This window comes from Sinohyriopsis cumingii, chromosome 15 (genome assembly GCF_028554795.1).
Source record: "Sinohyriopsis cumingii isolate HCF-2022 chromosome 15, ASM2855479v2, whole genome shotgun sequence".
Classification (NCBI taxonomy): Eukaryota; Metazoa; Mollusca; class Bivalvia; order Unionida; family Unionidae; genus Sinohyriopsis; species Sinohyriopsis cumingii.
Window position 1 is genome coordinate 2,723,501 of NC_142975.1, and position 22,812 is coordinate 2,746,312.

General features: G+C 39.7%; 1 protein-coding gene across 1 annotated transcript in view; it reads left to right on the forward strand.

Annotated features, from left to right (window-relative positions):
- LOC149781127 (uncharacterized) overlaps positions 1–22,812 on the forward strand; it is a 40,004-nt gene that overhangs the window by 6,053 nt on the left and 11,139 nt on the right. The window contains exons 4-8 of the mRNA XM_089935235.1: positions 800–967; positions 2,153–2,326; positions 3,216–3,368; positions 5,467–5,572; positions 8,307–8,428. Of these exons, the coding sequence (XP_089791361.1) occupies positions 800–967; positions 2,153–2,326; positions 3,216–3,368; positions 5,467–5,572; positions 8,307–8,428 (723 nt within the window). The remainder of the gene's footprint in view (positions 1–799; positions 968–2,152; positions 2,327–3,215; positions 3,369–5,466; positions 5,573–8,306; positions 8,429–22,812) is intronic.

Consider the following 22,812-nt stretch of genomic DNA (forward strand, 5'->3'; position numbering starts at 1 on the left):
GTCCCACCCAGTCACATTATTCTGACACCAGGCCGACCAGTTCTAAAACTAACCTCTTAATGTTGAGCACCAAACGAGGCAGCTGCAAATACCATTTTTATAAGTCTTTGGTATGACTAGGCCGGGGTTCGAACCCGCGACCTCCCGCATCCGAGGCGGACGCTCTAACTACTGGCCACCGGAGCGATCAGAAAGAGCACAAGCTCAAATTGTTATGATTTATTAGTCATAGGGGTTATCAACATATTGGCATTGTTATTGCCGAGGAGTTTATCGAATAAAATCAGTGTCCTGGAAATCGACTGCGGCTAATAGTTACGTTTCAACATTGCAAGACACATTCCTAAGGTGGGTAGAGTTTAATCTGATTATTTCCTAGACTAGAGCAAGTAACTGCATCATTCTTATTCGAAATAAAATCCGACACAGATTACTTTTAATTCCAGAATATCAATCAATAGTAATTAGAACCAGATTTTGTCTTTACTTGAGGTCAATAACAGGACCCTCAGACATTCTCCAATGAGAATGATTCATATAAAATGTTAACATTTTGAATAGGCCTCACAATGAAGACTAAAATAGCAGGAGTGTATAGCAAATTTAAACTTTTTGAACTCAAAAGATATTAACCATATAAAGGAGCAAATACGGCTTTAAAGTAAATATTATGTAGAAGATCACAAACTATGTTGCAATTCGGAAGAAAAAAAAATTGTGCCGATGAAGATGGTGGTTACTGTAAGAAAATAAAGGAAATCTGTTAGTAGGTATACAAAAATCTGCTTTGTTTAAAAAGGCTCAAAATTTAAAAGAAGAGGAGGTATGGGAGCCGAGGGGAGTGCATATTCCAGGAAACACAAATAATATCGATGTTACGGTTGCTGCAAACGCAGTGTTTGGCATAACATCCGCCATTTTGAATGGTCTTCTTGAACCGGAAATCCTGAATGATCCGGAACTGCAAGTAATCTCTCTCTCTCTCTCTCTCTCTCTCTCCACCTTAATTGAGCTTTTTTAAAGTATATATTTGTTTATATGGTGAGGTCGAACTTATTTGTTTCTAAATTGACAATAAATTAATAAAATAGCAAAACTGAGATGGAATCAATCGCCATTAATTACCCTAGTTTAGTTTTTTTTTTACCCAGACGTATGGGCCGCATCAAGAGTTTGAAATTATCTTTGTCAGTGTCTCATTTTTGTGAATTATACCAAGTAAGTTTACCCAAAGAGTTAATCCATAATCGATGTGAAGGATGCCAAGGGATGGCTACTATTTATGAAATCCTCCTTAATACATGTGAAGGATGCCAAGGGATGGCTACTATTTATGAAATCCTCCTTAATCCATGTAAAGGATGCCAAGGGATGGCTACTATTTATGAAATCCTCCTTAATACATGTGAAGGATGCCAAGGGATGGCTACTATTTATGAAATCCTCCTTAATCCATGCGAAGGATGCCAAGGGATGGCTACTATTTATGAAATCCTCCTTAATCCATGTGAAGGATGCCAAGGGATGGCTACAATTTATGAAATCCTCCTTAATCCATGTGAAGGATGCCAAGGGATGGCTACTATTTATGAAATCCTCCTTAATCTATGTGAAGGATGCCAAGGGATGGCTACTATTTATGAAGTCCTCCTTAATCCATGTGAAGGATGCCAAGGGATGGCTACTATTTATGAAATCCTCCTTAATCCATGTAGACAGGGTAAATGATACAAGACAAACTGACTCGTGCATGGATACACATCTACAATTAAAACACCGTATAATGCGAATATAATAAATTATATATAATTATTTTAAAAAAACAAGCCGATAACAAATCGATTGTAATAACTTTGGTCAATGTGTAAATCATACATTTTAAATGCTGAATTAGTTTATAAAGTTAGCATGGATACATTAATATGTCCTCATTATTATTATTATTATTACAAAATAACGGTGCATGTGAACAATTTTTTTTTAAAGACCATGTATTGTTATAGTTCCCGAATTATTTCATTGCATCGGTTGGGAACCAGTAAGCTTTAAGTTCAAGCGTCAAATATGGTCTGCAATGAATATGACCACTCTTTGAGGCAAAGGAATCGTGTTATGACATTGAAAGCTTCATATTTACAATTTATATTTTCAGCAAATTTACCTCAATACGTCATCTCTGATTGGATTTATGATATCCACCAATTTTTCTGCTAGACGTGACTTGGCTCTACTTTACTACCCGTCAGAATTCGAGTTTTACTGGTTTGTTGCCAGAACGTATGCAGAGCTGCGACATTTTTCAAAGAAGGGTCCGTTACCACACCCGGTAAAATCTGTTGAACTATCTATCAAGCGTACCCGTACAGTTTCACACACACACACACACACACATGCACGCATGCACACACGTACCTAGGGTTTTGTTGGTAGACCGAAAATCAGCTTTCGCCCGTGATGATATATATTTTCGGGTTAGGGGCTGATATCAACTAGTCATACGTTGCAATTATCTGCTGCCGGTTTTTGCTGCCATACATCGGTGCACGTTTTATGCACTTACCGGTATTTCTAGTGGCTGTGGGTTCTTTTGGTGACACATACATTATATCTCCGTGGCAATTCCTTTGTTCGTTCACTTGCAAATCTACCTGGAAAAGCACAAGCTTCTGTCCTGTTGCCATTTTGAATTTCGCGCTAGATATTGCTGTTACTAATTAACGGTAATTGTCTCAAGTGTATGCGGGATTGTTCCGGAATGATTTGCATGCAGCAAAATTTCACATTTGAATGAACAGGTGGTATCATATCTACATATCGTCCTCCTTCAGTATCAACACAAATTGGGGGTGGGTGGGATTTATCAGACTAGGTTTAGTTATACTGGACTGGAATAAAGTTGAAATGTGAGATGTTCCCTAAATAATGGGATTAAGTCTGCATAAATTCACAATAAGGAAATGATGTATAAGTTATATTGAAAACACTGCATGTACAATCTATCAAAAATAGTTCCGAATACGTGCATCAAAATGTTATATAAGCAGTAAAAGCATCCAAACATAAATGCCATGTTTGTTACAGTTTATGTCACGAGTTACTTGCTACTAAAATATATTTATGATTTACATCAGCTTTCCTACAAATTCTGACAATTTACCTTACTGTAAAATATTTATTTTACATTAAAAGTCCATGCTCGTTATCATTATTGTTAGATTATGCGGAGGGTACAGGACTATCTCGGTGAATCATTGAAGACAACAATGACAGATGCCATTATGAAATCAGTAAAATACCACGGAAATACTATGAGGTACTTTGACGATTTTCTGGGCAATGGAGATCTGGACGTGCAAAACAATACCGTGGTGAGTGATTGATACTAATCAATAACAATTCCATGGTGAGTGATTGATAATAATGAATAACAAAAGTATGATGAGTGATCGATAATAATGAATAGCAATACTGGTATAATTGAGTAATACTAACAAATAACAACACTTTGGTGAGTGATCGATACTAATGAATACAACAGTATGGTGACTGATCGATAATAATGAATGACAATGCTGGTATGATTGAGCAATACTAAGAAATAACAACACTGTGGTGAGTGATCGATACTACTGCATAACAAAATTATGGTGAGTGATCGATACTAATGAATAACAACAGTGTGGTGAGTGATTGATAATAATGAATAACTAAGGTATGGTGATTGATTGATAATAATGAATAACTAAGGTATGGTGGTGATTGATTGATAATAATGAGTAACAATAATGTTGTGATTGAGTAATACAAATGAATAGTAACAATGTGGCGAGTGATGAGTGATCGATACTAATGAATAACAACAGTGTGGTGAGTTATTGATAATAATGAAGAACAATGCTGTTTTGAATTAAGCTATACTAATAAATAGCAACACTGCGGTGAGTGATCGATACTAATGAATAGCAATAATGTGTGAGTGATCGATACTACAGAATAACAACAGTGTGGTGAGTGATCAGTAATCATGAATAACAACACTGTGGTGAGTAATCGATAATAAGGAATAACAATAATGTTGTGATTGAGCAATACTAATAATTAACAACAGTATGGAGAGTGATCGATAATAATGAACAACAATACTTTTGTGATTGAACAATGCAAATAAATAACAACACTTTGGTAAGTGAACAATGCTTAAAAAATAGCAATAATGTGGCCAGTGAGCAATACTCATAAGTAACTACAAGCTTTGAAAAATTTAACAAATTATTTATTTCTCTGGAAAATTACTGTAAAAATGAAAAACTAATAACTTCCGGTTTTAAGAATCAAATCCAAAAATAATCCAAGAATAATCCACGAGTAAAATTTTAGAAGTCCTAATAATGAAATGTTCTAATGAATTCAAGTTCGAGTCCCGACGAAGAATCCAAGATAGAAGGCGATGACGTATGATGTATCCTGTATAGTGTGGTTGTCTACAGTTCTTTGTAGAAACACAAGAAGTAACACTTTGTTCAAGAATGCTGTATGAGGCAATAGACTCCTGATAACAAGGATACGTGTTTGATTCCCATCATCAGTTCAGTCCAGATCGGTTATCGGGGTGTGTCTTTAAGGATACGTGTTTGATTCCCATCATCAGTTCAGTCCAGATCGGTTATCGGCGTGTGTCATTAAGGATACGTGTTTGATTCCCATCATCAGTTCAGTCCAGATCGGTTATCGGGGTGTGTCGTTAAGGGATACGTGTTTGATTCCCATCATCAGTTCAGTCCAGATCCGTTATCGGGGTGTGTCATTGGTAAAGGCGCTTTGCTGCATTTACGTATGCATGATATGATCTTAAGGGTGTTTCTGTGTGTAATAAAACACTAAACCAAAACCAGTTAATTTACTACTACAGCTATTAGTACCTTTACCGTGTAAACAACAACTACTAATACTACTACTACTGCTACTATTATTACTACTACAACTACTACGTATACCTTGTCGGTCACAAATTTGTATTGGACGAAACTGCGCTCTGACGAGCGTCGCCTCGGCACCCCCCACTTGCACAAAAAAACTCAAACTCCGCAAAAAGTCATTCGCCAGGTTTGGTTTCCCAAGCTGCCACCTATATCACGCACTCCTTACGACGGTCCTAACTACTTCAGCTAATACCCACAATAACTATAATACAACGGCATGGCTCAGCAAAGCATCAACCACGAACTCTACTGATTCTGCCATCACCACTGATGCCTCTACTAGTAATATTGATATAGTTATGTATTTTTATTTTATATTGCGTACTTGAACATTGTCCATGATAGAATATGTGTCTAATTGTCATGTTTTGTCTACCTGATTTTGTGATGATTATATATATATATATATATATATATATATATATATATATATATATATATATATATATATATATATATATATATATATATATATATATATATGTAGGAATACGGAGAAGACAGACTGTATACTACAGCAATGGCAATCAATGCCTTGTTAACTACGTGGACTGTGTATGACGAGAAGAACAAATCTCTAGTTTGGGATGCTGGTAAGAGTCATTCGAATCCAAGTCAAGTAAGAAATTACTTTAGTTAGCCTTTTAAATATTACCTATCATTAAAATGCAAAACATTTAATTCTGAATGAATAAGATAAATTCCACAAAAAAAGCAGACTTTGACATATTTTCAGAACAGAGATGACCATACTTAGGATACACTGGACAACAAATTTTTACAAAAGTCATGTTACTGAAATAAAATTAGTCAATTCTTATCAATTTTTATGTGCTGAACACGAATATGACAGTCAAATTGCAAAATTGGCTCTAGTTTTTTTGTAATCTGCAAGAAATTAATGTTTACATAACGAAATGCATTCCAATAGTAAAAGGTCAACTGTAATAGCCTACCTATAAAAAATCAAGTCATTGACTACATCTTAGATTTCTTCGCCTGTCTCTTGTACAGCTGTTCGGGAGCATCTCTGAGGAGTGTCCAGCAGTAGTCAGCCAGCATTGTAGTGGACCATTTTCCCTGGTATCTTTGTTCCATTGTTGCGATATCTTGATGAAAACGTTCGCCGTGTTCATCACTAACAATACCACAGTTGCTAGGAAAGAAATCCAAATGGGAATGAAGGAAGTGAATCTTTAGAGACATATTGCAGCCAAGTTTCTTATACTTCATCAACATGTCTTCTACTAGTTCCTTATAGTTTTCTGCCCTAACATTTCCGAGGAAGTTTGTAGAAACTAGGCGAAAAGCATTCCATGCTTGTTTCGCGTCACCTTCCAGCAAGTTGTTGAACCGGTCATCTTTGAAAAGCTCTCGAATCTGAGGACCCACAAAAACTCCCTCTTTAATCTTTGCTTCGCTGAGTCGAGGGAATTTTTCATGCAGGTATCGGAATGCTGGCAAAGTCCGGTCAATGGCTTTCACGAAGTTCTTCATCAAACCTAGTTTGATGTGAAGGGGTGGTAGCAAGATTTTCTGAGCCTCAACCAGAGCTGGGTGTTGGATATTCTTCTCTCCAATGGCTACATTCTGCCTGTGAGTCCATTCCTTCCTCATGTAGTGCATTTCCCTTGCTCGGCTATCCCACTCGCATAAGAAACACATGTATTTTGTATATCCTTGCTGCAGTCCCATTAAAAGGGCAACTACCTTCAAATCACCACAGAGGTGCCAGCTGTACTTGTTATACTCAATGGAATTCAGTAGCTGCCTTAAGTTATCGTATGTCTCTTTCATGTGGACAGCATACACTACTGGAATAGATGGAAGAATGTTTCCATTGTGCAAAAGCACAGCCTTGAGACTCAGTTTCGAAGAGTCCACAAATAGTCTCCATTCTTGTGGGTCATGAGTGATTTTTAAAGCATTCATGAGGCCCTCAATATCGGAACAGAATATCAGATTACTTTCCTTTCTGAAGAAAGGCTCCAATTGCTGGTGGCGCTTTCGATATGCAGTAATTGTGACATCTTCTTCTAGAAGATTCCATTGTTGGAGTCTTGATCCTAGCAATTCTGCCTTGTTCTTTGATAAGTCCAAATCACGAATCAGGTCATTTAGTTCTTCCTGTGTTATTCTGTGTGGGGTTGATGATGCACCACAGTGAAAATCTGGATCACTGCATGCTGATGGACCAGGAGAAGAACAGGTCGACTCACCTTTGTCTTCGTCAGATGAATCAAGAGAATATTCTGCTGGAGGTTCTGGAATAGGAAGTCCCTCACCATGTGGAACTGGTCTCAATGCAGACGGAATGTTTGGGTAGACTATTCTCGACTTCTTTCGCTTCGTTATTCCGCCGGAAAGAGGAGGAACCAAGCAGAAGTAACAGTCATTTAGGTGGTTGCTTGGCTCTCTCCACACCATTGGGACTGCAAACGGCATTGATGACCTTTTGCAATTCAACCACTGTGAAAGCTGTGTTGTACATGTAGCACAGCATATATGCGGAGCCCAAGGCTTGTCTTGGTCACCAACCTTGCATCCGAAGTAAAGATGATATGCCTTCTTCACTTGAGAATTGATACTTTTCTTCTGGTTGGCAAATGTCACTTCCCCACAAATATAGCAAAAATTGTCCGCGGTATTAACACACTTTCGAGGCATTACTGTTCTTTATTGTACGTAAATGGATAAAATAATAAGTTTTATGTAACAGTAGCTTGAACTGTCTCGCACAACGTCTAAAATATTTTAAATGCTGAACCTATCTGATTGGGCTTTATATAGTACACTGCTTACGTCAGCTTCAGCAGCCGCCTGGCATTAGTATAATAGGCCTACACATGTATAGTACACTGCTGACGTCAACTTACTTCAGCAGCCGCATGGCATTAGTATTGCATTGCATCAGAAAATGATGCAATCAACTGTGGATGATGTGAGCATGATGGTATTATGCAATGTTACATCATTATTCCGGATGTTGCTGCAGTCCTCCTGGAGAAATTTACACAGTGAAACATAGAAAATGAGGTATATGAATATCTTCAAAACGAGAGCCAATACAAATTTTTCACGGTTATATTCGTGTTCGGCACACCAAAATACTACAGATTAGGGCCTTTTCAAGTCAGTAATGATTTCACTGTTGACCAGTGATATTAAAACACGGCATTTTCGTGGAGGTCAGTTGCATATATTGTTTTGAGGAATTATCATGAGACAGTTGATATTAAATACGAACGAAAAAATGTACACAGTGGTTTTATATCTTTTCTTTGTTTATTTAATTAGATCCATGATTTACAATATGTGTTTCTGTAGATACTCCTGAAGAAGTCCAATTTACCCTCGCTAAGGCGGCAAACTTCCTCCAGAACTATGTCCTAAACTCAGATCTCAAACCATGGAATGCTTTCTTTTCCGGATCCATAAAGGGACCGACGGTAAGCATGTGTATAATAGAAAAACCAGAATCTAACGAATAGTTACGCAGCGGAAATTATGGAATGTCTCGTAAATATGTCTCCCAATTCTTAGCCTTGGTTAAGCAGAAGTGCATCATACGTCTGATCCCGTAAACTAAGGTCTTATGATCTTTTCTTCCTTCGAAACAAAGCTTAACCAAGGCTCCAGGTTCCCTGATCTGTTCATAAATGTGTGTATATTTTGGTGTATGTGTGTCTGTGTTTGTGAATATATGTTGTGGTATTGGTGGGGATTGGCGGAACTGTTTCATCTGCGTATCATTTGGCAAATATAATGCAGCGTTATCATTAGGCAATGGAGGCCGTTGTCATTATATTGGATGATTCCATTTGGTCATGGTTTTATTGTCGTTTTATGCAGTTGTGTGTGCTAATGCAATGCAAACAATAAATTTGAATATACAACGATTGGTATATCAACGATATAACGTGTATACTATACAGAAATGCTATTTATATCGCATACAAGCTACCAATACTTCCATTCAAAATACACATACTTGCATTTCCAGTGAAGTTAAGATTGACAACAGGCAACTGTATAGTGATGGAGTGCATGAACTCTTTACATTCCTGTCCAGTATGTCCGCTGATTAAATAAATATAACACACGTATCGTCTAAGTACATCAAGCACAGCATGGTTAGCCTCTTGAACAATAAACGCGCAAAATGTAATTCTTGATCTTTTGCGACTAATCATATTCTTTTGTAAATTGATAGATTGCTGAGATTCAATTTTCATTCATTTTGATTAAATAAATATAAGACACGTATCGTCTAAGTACATCAAGCACAGCATCGTTAGCCTCTTGAACACTAAACGTACAGCCATTCATTTACCGGCAAACATATTGTTGTTGTAGTTGTAGGGTTTTAACGCCATTTTTCAGCACAAGATAGACTATACATGACGGCGAGTATAAATGGTAAAGGAAGATTCCGGGGAAACCCTAGAAATAACCACCGACCCACGAAAAGCTACCAGCAAGCTGTAACGTCGCCCTCTTAGAAAGAGGGGTGGTTAATTCGGTTCGGCTGGAGTTATCCAGAGGATGACATCCCTCAATATTATAGCCTGGCGGGAGTGAAAGAAGAATAGAATTTCAACAGAGATCTGAGCGAGAATACTGGGAAGAAATAAACAATACGAGCCCCCTTTTGACAAGAAAAAAACAAATTTAATCAGAACAAATTAAAACGGCGATTCCATTTCAAGTTAGATTATCTAAGTAGACTTTAACTGGTGTTCTGATTTGGACTGATTACATCATTATACCGAGTGGTGAAAAGAGCGCAATGTCCACGATCAATTGCATCACCTTAATTGACTTTGACCGTATATCAGCGTCTCCTTTCATCCTTCCTAACTCTAGGTTCTGCCCCTTCGTGGACATGCTGGTCCTTTTATTCTGACCTCGTCATTCTTGCTTTCTTTTCCCCGTACTCCTGCCTTCGGACTGTATAGTCGTCCTCTCAAAATCTGTTCCTTGTCGCTGCTATTATTCTTTCAGGACTTGTGCGTCCTAGCACTAAACATGCCTTTCTTTTTACAAGACGACCTCCTGGTCCCTTCCTTGTTTCACGAGGAAAGCACTAATCACTTTATGCCTCCAAAGAGTCAAGACAAAATTTCCTCTTCTAGGAAATTTCCAGACTAAAGAATTTCGACTAGAGTCGTCATTTTAAAGTCAGATTGTTCTAATGTGTACGCCCTGATTAGTTCTACCCAATCTTAGGTGGTGGTCCGTAACCTTTTCCAAAGATATATTTTCTTTCATCGGATTTAGACAACTCAGATCTGTGTACGAAAGTGCGTGACAATTTCCCTTTGAAATATGATAAGTGGAAATAGGTTCCTACCAAGCGGTTAGGGTTGGTAGCTCAAATGTTTACTTTGTAAGGACCGTGTTAAGATTCCACGGTCAATTTCACTGCTGTTCCTTTGAAGTTTACAGTGACATGGGAGGGGGGGAATAACCGAACAAAGGTCGAAGTGACCCTTCACAAAGACTTTAGGGCTTAACTGCGATAAGACTTTAATTGCTCAATGCATTCAACTTTAAAATTTCCTGTAATTCAAAATTCTACACTTCACACAAGCTTTCTCACATATCCACATTGGTCGAGAACGAGAATCGAACCCACGCAGACAGAGGTGCGATGGTAGTGATCCGTAACGGTGCGCGCTTTAGGACACAAGGCCACTTCGAGCCCCAAAGATATTGATGTCAGTGAGAAATATAAATTAAGCGGGATGACGAAGCAAGATCGAGGTAATTCAAACATTCATATGTATTTTCAGTCGATCTAAGTCATTATTACACTTTAATTAGCATTACTACCGACCATACAAAATTTGTATATAGCCTCCGTTTATGTCGTTCCTATTTTCCGTAGGTCAGTTTGACTATAAATTTTACAATCATTCCTAGGTCAAGAGACACAGTCGTATGTCAGGCAAAAATCCGCTACCTCATTTATTTCTGGATTTTCGTTCGTATTTTATTACGATTGTCCAGAGACAGACATACAGGCAATGTGATTATGCTGATATGCTGACAGCTCGACCAGAGAGAGAGAGAGTGTGTGTGTGTGTGTGTGAGAGAGAGTTACCCCAACTATCTCTCTTTCTCTCTCTCTCTCTCTCTCTCTCTCTCTCTCTCTCTCACACACACACACACACACACACACACGGGGTTGTTAGACTTATCATAAAGGATTGTTGTATTGTCAATACCAATGTTCTTTGTTGGTCGATTAGTCTGCTGCGTTACCATTTAACACTGCGCGAAATGGGGGTGGGGTCCGTCGGAAATTGAAATATTAAACAACGAGTTTAGAACATTATTCATAGGTTTTATAAAATATGAAATGAATCATTAAAGCAATAAATATATTGCAGCATGGGTGTGCCTTCTTCCAACCAAGAAATGTACCTTACGATCTCGACAGGCTATTGTAACTTTTTATCATTGGTATTGTGAACACTATTTAAATCCAGTGGAACGTGTACGCCTAACTGTTACTACCACCCAAATTATTAAAGGTTACGCTACTTGGCGTAACTTCGGTTTCAAGGGTTTCATCATTCCCAAATTCTTTTTCGCTCCAAGTCCAAAGTTTTCTCTGTATATTGTCCCTTATGCATGAGAGTGAAATGAAGATTAAAGGCAAGCAGAAACGATTTCGATGAAGTTAATTACCACCTTTAATTCATTTTTAACACGGGGATTATTCATAGTTTTTATCTTTTTTTTTCTTACTTCGCTAATGATTAATATGTAAATTCATCACACATATAGAGTGTATAGAAGCGATAGCCAAATGAACGAAACAGTGCTAGTCTGGTTCCCTGTTTCTCATGCTCACTGCGTTGCACTCCGCTATACGAATAGCCGAGTGCAATGCAGGGAACATACCAAACAGTGAACCAGACTACAGCATAGCCAGCTGTTGAAACAATATATACGTGTAAATGCGCCATTGCACATGACAATTTGACAGACCAACAATACTGATATTGCTCTATACCAAAACTTACAATCCATGTTATTTTAGTGTGTGTGTGTGTGTGTGTGTGTGTGTGTGTGTGTGTGTGAATGCAGAACTGTTTTGGTAACGAAAGAGTTGTTCTCGTTGAGAAGGCATTTTCTAAATGTGAAGATATGGAGCTGTTATTTCTTGTCAAGTATCTTAAAGAGTGTGTATCTGAGGCATCATATAAGCAAGTGAATTCTTAATTAAAGGTATTTCCACACCTTCGAGTAAAGTCTTCTCTCGTGCACAAGCAAATGTATGCAAATTATAGTTGTGTAATGAACTGCGCCAGATGAAAAAATCGTGTGTCAGGTCTTTCCAGAAATCAGGATAAATGTTAAGGTGCTTCCGGGATAATCTGAAGGAGTCTTTGAAGCGTTTTCTGACTTCTCTGAGATCACTTTCCCTCCTTCAGCTCGCTGTAAAAGCCGATCTTATGATATCTGTCCATCTCATGGCTGAATATATCAACAGAGTGTGGATGCTAGGTATGCCTGCTGGTGTGAGAACCTCAGTATCTGGGACACTGCCATACGATCGTTTCCTCAGCAGACACCTCAGGCAGCCTTGTGAAAATGGTTCGATACACCATCAAGGTTTCGCATGCAAATAATCAGCAACACAATGGCTTTGCTGGTTTTCAGTTTTCAGTCTGTTACACTTTTGTAATTCTGGCTTTGGTTTAGTCATCGTGGACTGCATGTGAAATGCACTCCCGCGGTAGGTGAACTTATCGACGTCCTGAACTGTTTGATAAGTTATTGTACTGCTAGGCTCAACGTAAGGCGTTCCTGGTGGAGGTCTGTGCATTAGTTCTGCCTTCCTGACACTAATTGTAAGACTGAACTTGTCACAAGCTAAAGATAGTTGGACTAGACTTTGTTGCACGTTCATCTTAGAATTAGCGTTCAGGAAACAGTCGTCAGCATACAGGAGATCACAAACAACTATTTTTTGTAATTTTTTGGTCTTAGCCTGAGATTCAAAACTTGATATCAGTCTGGCCCCAGTGTCAGAGTCATAGAAGACGTATGCGAGCATGACAAAGAAATCATATTGAAAACAGTTGGGGCCAGCACGAAGCATTGCTTGACTATATTGGTGACGGGGACGCAAGCGTGCGTGACATCATCAGATCGCTGTACTATTTCAATGATTTTCTCTGAGCAACCTTACTATGCCATAATCTTCCAGACGCTCCCAACGACTGACAGTGTCAAATGATTTTGTAAAGTTGACGAATATTGTGCACAGGTTGCAGTTCTGTTCCTGGCACTTATAGTGGAGTTTGCTTGCTGAAAACACCATGTATGTGGTCACTTATCCTTTCCTGAAGACACACTGACTCTCATGCAGGAGCCCTTGATCAGGGTATGCACACGTCGAGTCATCAGAAATATGGCGAGGATTGTGCCAGCTACTAACAGCAAAACAGGCGCCACGATCATAGTCGGAGCACTGTCTGTTTGTACATGTAAACGATGGATACATCCCTGTGCTCCTAGGATGTTTTCTTCTGTCTACATAAACGGGAGGTGTTCAGCGACTTTCTATGCCATGTTTTAGCCTCTGGCTTTATAGACTTTTGCTGGTATAGTATATTTTTCAAGTGCTTTGTTATTTGACAGTACTTCAATTGATTTCTCGGTTTCAATCATATATAGATGATCAGCAAGTGCCATGTAGATTTCCACTTGGGGCAGTCGATCATTTGCCACCTCACTGAGAGATGATTGAAGATGTTGTTTATATTCACCTGCAAAACACGCATGCTATGTTGAGCGCTCAAAAAACAACTACGATTTGCTAAGAACATAAAATAGATCACCCAGCTGTAGGGTACAACATTACTAAAGAATTTGTATGACCAACTGTAACGAGAAACGTACCCATGTATGGAGTAATCCCGTAAATGTCACTTAAACTGGGCTTGAATTGATAAGTTATTTGGTGTTTTATCGGACGAAAATAACAAACAGTTTGTATAAGTTAGGCTCATTCTTCGAAAGAACAGATAATTAGACAAGGATGTTCTATATGACCAGACAAAGATGAGGTAATGAATAATTCTGACTTGTCAGTCAACCTTACGTAGTACTTCTTTACTCGATACATTTACCCACTTCATGGACTATTACTCGATACATTTACCCACTTCATGGACTATTACTCGATACATTTACCCACTTCATGGACTATTACTCGATACATTTACCCACTTCATGGACTATTACACCAGGTTTTGAGCTATCAGTAACTTTATGTTATTTGATGTAATAACATTTAATAGTATGAAAATGGTCTTGCTTAATATTAGCGTCCTTACAGCATTGCATGCAGCCTATTAAATGACTATTACCTCATCTCTATATGTTACTCCTTGATGTGGGTAAAATAGACAATTAGATGAGTATTGTTACACGCACACGGGTATTTACTTGACCGAGCGGTTTTCAAACCCTGGCGCGATTCTCGCTAGAAGTCATAAGTTTCCCCGACTTTCCAAAGACTTCTATACAACCTCAGTTGTAAATCAGAAAGCCCGACGTGTCCATTCTATACCTAAATTTTCCTCTAATTAATGCAAGACCACAGATAAACCAAACTGCCAACTATCTATCAACCGTACATCTGTGTGTTTTGGCTTCATTATGTTTCCGTACCACCAACCGTTCACGCCTTAGAACATATATGAGTACTCCCTAACAATGGGAACTATTTTAACTCCGCCACCTTAGGCCAGTCAATGAATGCTTTCCAGGCACATTTCGCCGATATAACTGCACCATATTCGCCCACATGGCGACATAAACGGTGTCTGTCAAGTCCCTTTTTATTTATTCCCTTGTGTAATTTACCGGTTCAATACCGTAAGTACTGTCTTTGCAGTCACGCTACCAATGTATACCACTAGATTTTAATATGTACTATTTTACGACAGGGACATTCATTCGGTTTTGGTCGGAATTCACTACTAGTGAACCGGGACATCATGGAAACACACTAACACTTCACTCCGTGACGTTTGCTCCTATTCATTAGCTCATTAGTTCGGGCCAGGAATATTTCCATGGCGCCGAATTCCAATAATCAAACAAGTAATCACACAAATCTAAGAATTGCTTAAAACGGGGCACTACAACCAAGTGCACATACTCTAAATTTACTACAGTATGTTTTACCCAACCAAATAGACCTAAAGTAAGTAAACGTTCCTATGTATCAGCCAACCTTATTTAACACGTACCTTACCACAATCACATAATGTTCTCCTATGCAGGTTAGTTTGTGATACATGTACTTAATTCCACAGACTTAAAAAAATTCTAAAACCTATGCAGCAAATTTATGTCAACATAGTTTCAGAATCAACTCGTTTGATGTAAATTATATTTTGTTTGATATATCTGATTTGACATACGGAGTAACTCAAATCAATTCATGAATTTTATTCATTAGAAGGGAGTTTCTAATGTATATAGCGTAGGCTGGACATTTCCGGAACTTACCATAGAACTGCCTGTAGGTAATAATAAGTCCGGAACTTACAATAGCCATAGAACTGCCTGTATGTAATAATATGTCCGGAACTTACAATAGCCATAGAACTGCCTGTAGGTAATAATAAGTCCGGAACTTACAATAGCCATAGAACTGCCTGTAGGTAATAATAAGTCCGGAACTTACAATAGCCATAGAACTGCCTGTAGGTAATAATATAAGAAAGTGCTTAAGACGTTTGATTGACATATCATTATAATCAAAATGGAACAACAGAGAAAAAAATAAGATAAAACAACTATTAAGTGTGTGATTTAGATTTTTAACGTAGCTTTAACAATTTTCCAGTCATATCGCTACGATGTCTGCAGTGTGGCAGTTTAAAGTGACATGTACCATGGTGTCCCACCCAGTCACATTATCCTGACACCAGGCCGACCAGTCCTAGCACTAACCTCTTAATGCTGAGCGCCTAACGAGCAGCTGTTAGTAACATTTTTAGAAGTCTTTGGTATGACTCGGCCGGGGTTCAAACCAACGAGCTCCCGCATCCGGTGTGGACGCTCTAATCACTAGGCCACCGAAGTCATCCAACTGTTAAGGGAAAGCTATTTAATTGTACCCACCAGCACCAAAAAAAGATCTGCAGAGAGGTTGAAATAATAGGTTCTTTATTGTTTTCCGAAGTAAAAGTTTATCCTTACTATCTTTGTAGAAGGGACCCCGAGTGGCCGAGTGGTCTAAAGCGCTCTCCGTTACGGATCACTGCCATCTCACCTCTGTCTGCGTGGGTTCGAGTCTCGGATTCGGCCAGTGTGGGTATGTGAGAAAGCTTGCCAGTAGCTTCTCGTGGGTCGATGGTTCTTTCCGGGGATTTCCCGGTTAGCAGCAGAGAGACTGAGCCCACCAACTGTTTCGTCCAACAGGACCATCTATCAAAAACTCTTCTGATAGAAGGTCTTATTTCACAAAAATAACCCTTCTAGCCAGAAACTATGATGACTAAATCCTCTTTTCTGGCTAACGGGGTTATTTCGACAGCGATAACTCGCTATAAAAAATAGTTTCTTCACGGGGGGTGACGTCGACGGCGACGTTGGTGGCGTAGTCTCTCTGCTGCTAATCATTTTAGGATTTCTGTTGTGAATTAAAAATTTAGGTTAACAATAATGGCCAACATCGGAGAAGCATATTCTGCTAGACTAGCTCGAGAACGACTTGAAGCAATCAAAAAATTTATTCCTGTCAGAGATAGTGTCAGAGAAAAATTACAAGTAAGACAGCAAGTAAATGAAGGTTTCGCAGAGGCCGCGGAGGAATTATTTAAACCCGTAACAACAGCTACTGAAAAAGCTGCAACGGCTACCAAAGAGTTGTTAACTCAACATGGGAAAATTTTACAGGATATTTCAGCTGGACCTCATCCTTTACCTCCGCCTCCACCTGGTGAAAAAGCTGTTGTGTCATTACCTGTTGGTAAGCGAGTAACACAAAGAATTACTGACCCAGCTGAAAGATTTAAGCCGGACTATATTAAACTTCTTAAAAGTGTACCAGAGGAGAAATTGCCCGAGACAATACTGTTAGGATTGATTCAAAGAGATGTATCTTTAAACCCAGAATATGGTTCTGTAACAGATGATAATTTTATTAAATATTCGTATCGCATACGTGAAAATAAAAAAATGATCAGTAGGGGTGATATAAAACACGATAGACTTGTAGACGCTATGCGTAAACTTGATATTTCACCACCGCATAAACAATCTACACCGCAATATGAAAAATATCAACTTCCTCCGCCGCTGCAACAGATAGAGCAACATCAATATCCTTCACGGCGAAGAGTAATAGACCCCGACCTGGTCCCGTTAAGTGAATACGAGGCTGCATCCAAACAAAGTCCGCGTGGCCAAAAATCCAAACAAACTAGGTCGCCGATAATTGACTTAACAACATCTCCTGAAAGTTTGTCGCAAGATATTTTATTCCCAAGAATTGTACCGACAACAGGAAAGGGTTTGGGATCTGATTTTATTGCTTGTCCTAATAATATCATCGACGATGTATCTCGGTTAGAAGTGCTCATCGGAGGAAAACGTGCCGGAAATAACTCACCAGAAATAATTAATGAAGCGGCTGATATCTGTCAACGACTATTTCAGCGTGGTATCATGGATATCGGCATCTACCGTGAACTTGTTAATGAACTCGCAGATGGTTATTACAGCGACTAATAATTTTAGTTAGAGAGAACAACAATTAAATAAAATGATCATACACGATACTCGACCCAGTCCAGTCAGAGTAGTGAATTCACGAATACCGGTCTACAGAGCAACCTACGGAGATGGTGTCGGTGATGTTGTTACGGGTTTGTTTTCAAGGATAGCCCCTAAGGCGTTACCGATTGCGAAACAACTGTCGATGAAAGCGATTGATGTTGTCAAGGATAAAGCCCATGGAGCAATTGTTGATCTTGCGGGTAAAGCATTCACGTCAATCAAGGAGAGACTGTTACGGTTAGCACGTAGACCAAAAGCGGTTAAACCACCGCCAGTAAAATTGCCGAGCACTGAACTTATGCCCGCGGATGTCAGTAAAGTAATAAATCAATCCGCAAATCAAAAACTTGCGGCGCTAGTAAACCAAATACCCAAACAAATAAATACGAGCCTGATAGGAAGTGGTCTTCGTTTTAGACGACAATAATTTTATATAATGTTCAAACGTGTATCTGATCCAGCGTTCGACATGGATGCACCAACGCTTAAAGATGAATCTGTGCGCGATTATCAGTATTATTCCTACGAAGCAACATCAGCCAATCAGCCGAGCAGAATTGAATTACGAGTTCAGGATACAAGCAGATATTTCTTGCCCGCGGAAGCGTTCCTTGAAGTCGAAGGTAGTATTTTAAAAAACGATGACACACCATACGGAGCAAATGACCAAGTTGGTTTTGTTAACAACGGCATCATGGCGCTGTTCAAAAGTGCTTCATATAGCATTGACGGGAGAGAAATTGAAACAATTCAGGATAACGTCGACGTTGCCACAACAATTATCGGATTAGCAAGATACTCAGATGATTACACCAGATCAGCCGGTCCGACCATGATGTTCGCTAAGGATAATTCTGATTATCCGGATCATAGACCCAGTATTTCAAGACGACCACAAAATAATGCCAGAAACGCTAATGTTGATGTTGAAAATATAGCATTTCCCAACTCTAATTACAATCTGGGGTTTGCAGCGCGCAAATCAATGTTATCAGATGACGGAAGATTTTCGTGTGCGATTCCGCTGTCTCACATCTTTGGATTCTGCAGAGGTGTCCGAAAGGTTATTTTTGGAGCCAATCATACGGTTGTACTTGTCAGAAAAGGTGATAGCAATGATGCTATCTAGCACGGTCCGGGTGCTGATGCTGCCGCAACTAGAGCACTTCATGGTAAAGTAGTATTATCCAAGCTTGCGTTGTGGATGCCAGTGATGTCCCCATCGATCACTGAAGAGCAACGGCTACTCTCTTTCATGGACTCAGGTGGTAAATCATTAATATCGTGGTTGACAACAACAACAGATTCAATTCTGGGTTCCGGAGCCGGGCAATTTACGTGGCATATATCATCACAGCAGGGAGTATCAGCGCCACGACATATTTTCGTTGCATTCCAAGAATATAAGATATTAAACGATCAAACAAGAAATCCTATGGCATTTGACAAACTTCAGGTCAGAGGGGTTTCGCTGCGGGTAAACGGACATCAAGAACCGCCCGAAGATATACGTATAGATTTTGACGACAATAAGGTTGCACGTGCGTATCACCGCCTTCTGACATTTATGGGACGTGATCAAAATATTGATACCGGTCTACAGATATCTCAGTTGGATTTCATATCGCGGTATCCGATTTATTACTTTTCTCTGGAACATATGGATTTAACCAAACAATCTGTCGTTGATATACACTTCAAGGCTGGCGTGGGCCAGTTTCCAGCTGCAGCAGTTGATGCGGCCGGGCCTCCAGTCGTACTTGCAGGTCCCGCTGGTTTCAGAGCAATTGCTGTTATACTCTCTGATAAATCAATGTTGCTTGAAGGTGTTGGCGGACGAATGAGAGTCATCGATGCCCCAGTAGAAAACCTGTAGGTGCTCCAAAACCTTTTAGGTTTCCACTTGTAAACAATTAGATCAATATCGTATTAAATAAAATGTCATACAGTTACGTTAATGTGTCACTGACTCCTGGTCAGGTGAAGAAATTGCAATCGAAAAACGCGAGCACATGTGGGACATCAATAACGTTAAAGCATGATCAGCTAGCGGGTAGTTCAAACAAGCTGTCGCTGACTAAAACTCAGCTAAAACATTTCAACAGCGCGAAGCAGGGCACGACTGGAGTTCGAATTGATCTCTCTCCGGCCGCGGTCAAAGATATGGTCAAAAAGACCGGCGGAATACTTCCATTTCTCCCAATAATTGCCGCCGCGTTAGCACCAGCAGCAGCCGCCGCGGCAAAGGCAGCCGCGTTAGAAGCAGTTGGAACCGCTGCTGGAATGGCACTAAAGAAAGTAACCGGAAAGGGAATTTTACACAAGGAAAGTCTAAAAAAAAAAAAAACAAGAACACAAAAACCAACAAGACGCCCCCGAAAGACAACTATGCCTCAGCCCAATCGTTTAAAACTTCCAGTGGAACAATACGGAGCGGGTCTAAGACTACCGGGAACTCCGGCGTCATGGTACCCAAAAAGGTTTTGAAAAAAGTTCCAGCAAGCAATTTTGATTTACTTAATGCTGCTAAACAATTACGCATAAAATCCTTCAAAGGTGTATTTATGCGAGATGAATTACCAGCAACACCGAATAACCCAGAAACAGGAATTATTAATCTTGACAACAAGGAAGGCCCTGGGACTCATTGGGTTGCTTATGCGATCGATCCGCGTGGAATTATCTATTTCGATTCGTACGGGCTAGCACCGCCAGTTGAATTTCTCAGGTACGTCCAAGGATTTCCAATTCCAGTTTGGCAGTCAACGTTACCAACACAAACATTAATTGATCCTCCGATATGTGGTCAAGAGGTTTTGAATGTTCTTGACGCGATAACAAAACATCCAGCGATTCCTCCTCATAAAGTCGTGCATGAATACACGTTGAAAAATCATCAATGATTTCCAAATTTAAACAACCCCATAACAGATAATGGTTGATATTTACGGAAGATCAAGCAGAACCAAGGAAGAAAAAAAGGATATCGATTTATCAGCGTATGCGACCAAAGATGAAATTGATGATCTTTTAAATCTAACCGGGATAGACCCAGATGAGGTTATATTTTTCAGGACAGGCACGGCAAGCTAAGAACCAGTAACATTAAGTGGAATGACATAATTCGCAGGGTTATTGGAGCTGTCACGGACAACATCGTTGTATTCACTGACAGTGGCAGAATCAGAGATTCGTCGATATCAATTGCGATGCTGCGAGATGATGCACGAAAAGTCGCAACGACGCGTGTAGCGAAGACCGGTGATACAATGACAGGCGAACTCAGCATGAACGGCAACAAAATAACCGTTCTAAAAAATCCGGAAGGTCCCGAAGATGCCGCAAACAAACAATACGTAGACACCGTTGACGATAAACTAACTACGTTGCGGGCAGAGTATGATGTTCACGTGGGCGCGTTTGCAAGATTTCGAAGAAACTATCAAAAAACTGGTGAGACCGTTGATAAGTTCTTTGCAACTCCTCCAGTCGTCGATATGAAACTCGTTGATATCAAGACCGACATTGACACGATCAAACGAACACAGCAGGATATCGTATCGGGAATTCCTGAGATCGTTAACAAAACCAGTTTGATTAAAGTCCCCGTTACAGTTACTCCCGGGCATATCACCAACATCGTATTCACGGTATCATCGGGATTCGCAACATGGTCCCGACAAAATAATACTATCAAATACACAGCAACAGCCACTGGCGTGTACAGGTTGTCTGTGTTTTCAGCCGCTAAATTTGAAATCTTCACAACATATCCTTGGAGACATTCCACCGATAAGTATTCCGGGGTTGTAACTATAATACTAAACAGCGGAACCGAAGAAATATTTATACTTGAAGCCGCAGACAAGAAATTAACCGCAACATCCTACTGGTGGTGTTTGGAATTCGTCGCAGAAACGCCTCAATTGGTTACCACGTAATTGAATAATGAAATCAGCATCAACGACAACACCGATGACAACGTCATCAATGACAGAGTCATTAAGCGCTCAGCAATATCGATATGATCAGGTACGCGAATGGCAATCAACGTTGAAAAACACCATTGACAGATGCGCAACAAAAATAAAAAAATACAAACGGCGTGTAACTGTACTAGACACAATAGTGTATTCGGTATCCGCGGTGGTTGCATCCACGGGTGTGCTATTGTCTGCGCTGACACCAGTTACTGCTGAAATCGCTATCACAATCACAATTTCTGCCTCAACGACGATCGCAGGAGTCGCCAACATCATCGCGAAAAAAATATCTTCGTGCGCGATAACAAAATTACACGAGTATACGCGGGTAGCCAACGCGGCCAACAGCGCCTACTCGAAATTGTCCTCGTTGATATCATCCAACGTAGACGACAACAACATATCAGATTCTGAATTCACGCTCATGTCCAACATATACCGCGACTACGAACGCGCGGTGAATACTGAAACCGAAAACGGTTTTCATTTGAAAACGAACAACAACAATAGCGATGGAGATAATTCAGCGCCAAGCGCTGCTCGACATAGTCGTAAATACAGCTCCGGTAAAAACATCAATGATATCAGTGTCCTCGACGCAACCTGAATTCGATATTAATTTTCCAACTGCAATTCCAGTAAGTGAAATCGCGTTGGCACAATTACGAGTATATCACAGTTGGCCCAATATCAGGTCGACATCATTTCACGGACAGTTGCCGAATAACTCATTTGTTTTTTCGTATCAGAATAACGCTGATGGAACCCCAGATTGGAACGTCATTGCGTTACCCACTGGGAGTTATCAGATAGAGGAAATCAACAAAGAAATACAGCGTCAAATAAAACGTATCACCGGAAAAGAAGCAAAAATATCAATCACTGCACACGAGCCAACGCTGTCAACGGTCATCGAAATCTCAACGCCGGGTTACCACGTAGACATTTATAACAGTTCAATCAGAACAGTATTAGGATGGCCTCGAAATCCACCACCGGCACCACCGACACCACCCGTTGCACCAGAAAAATCC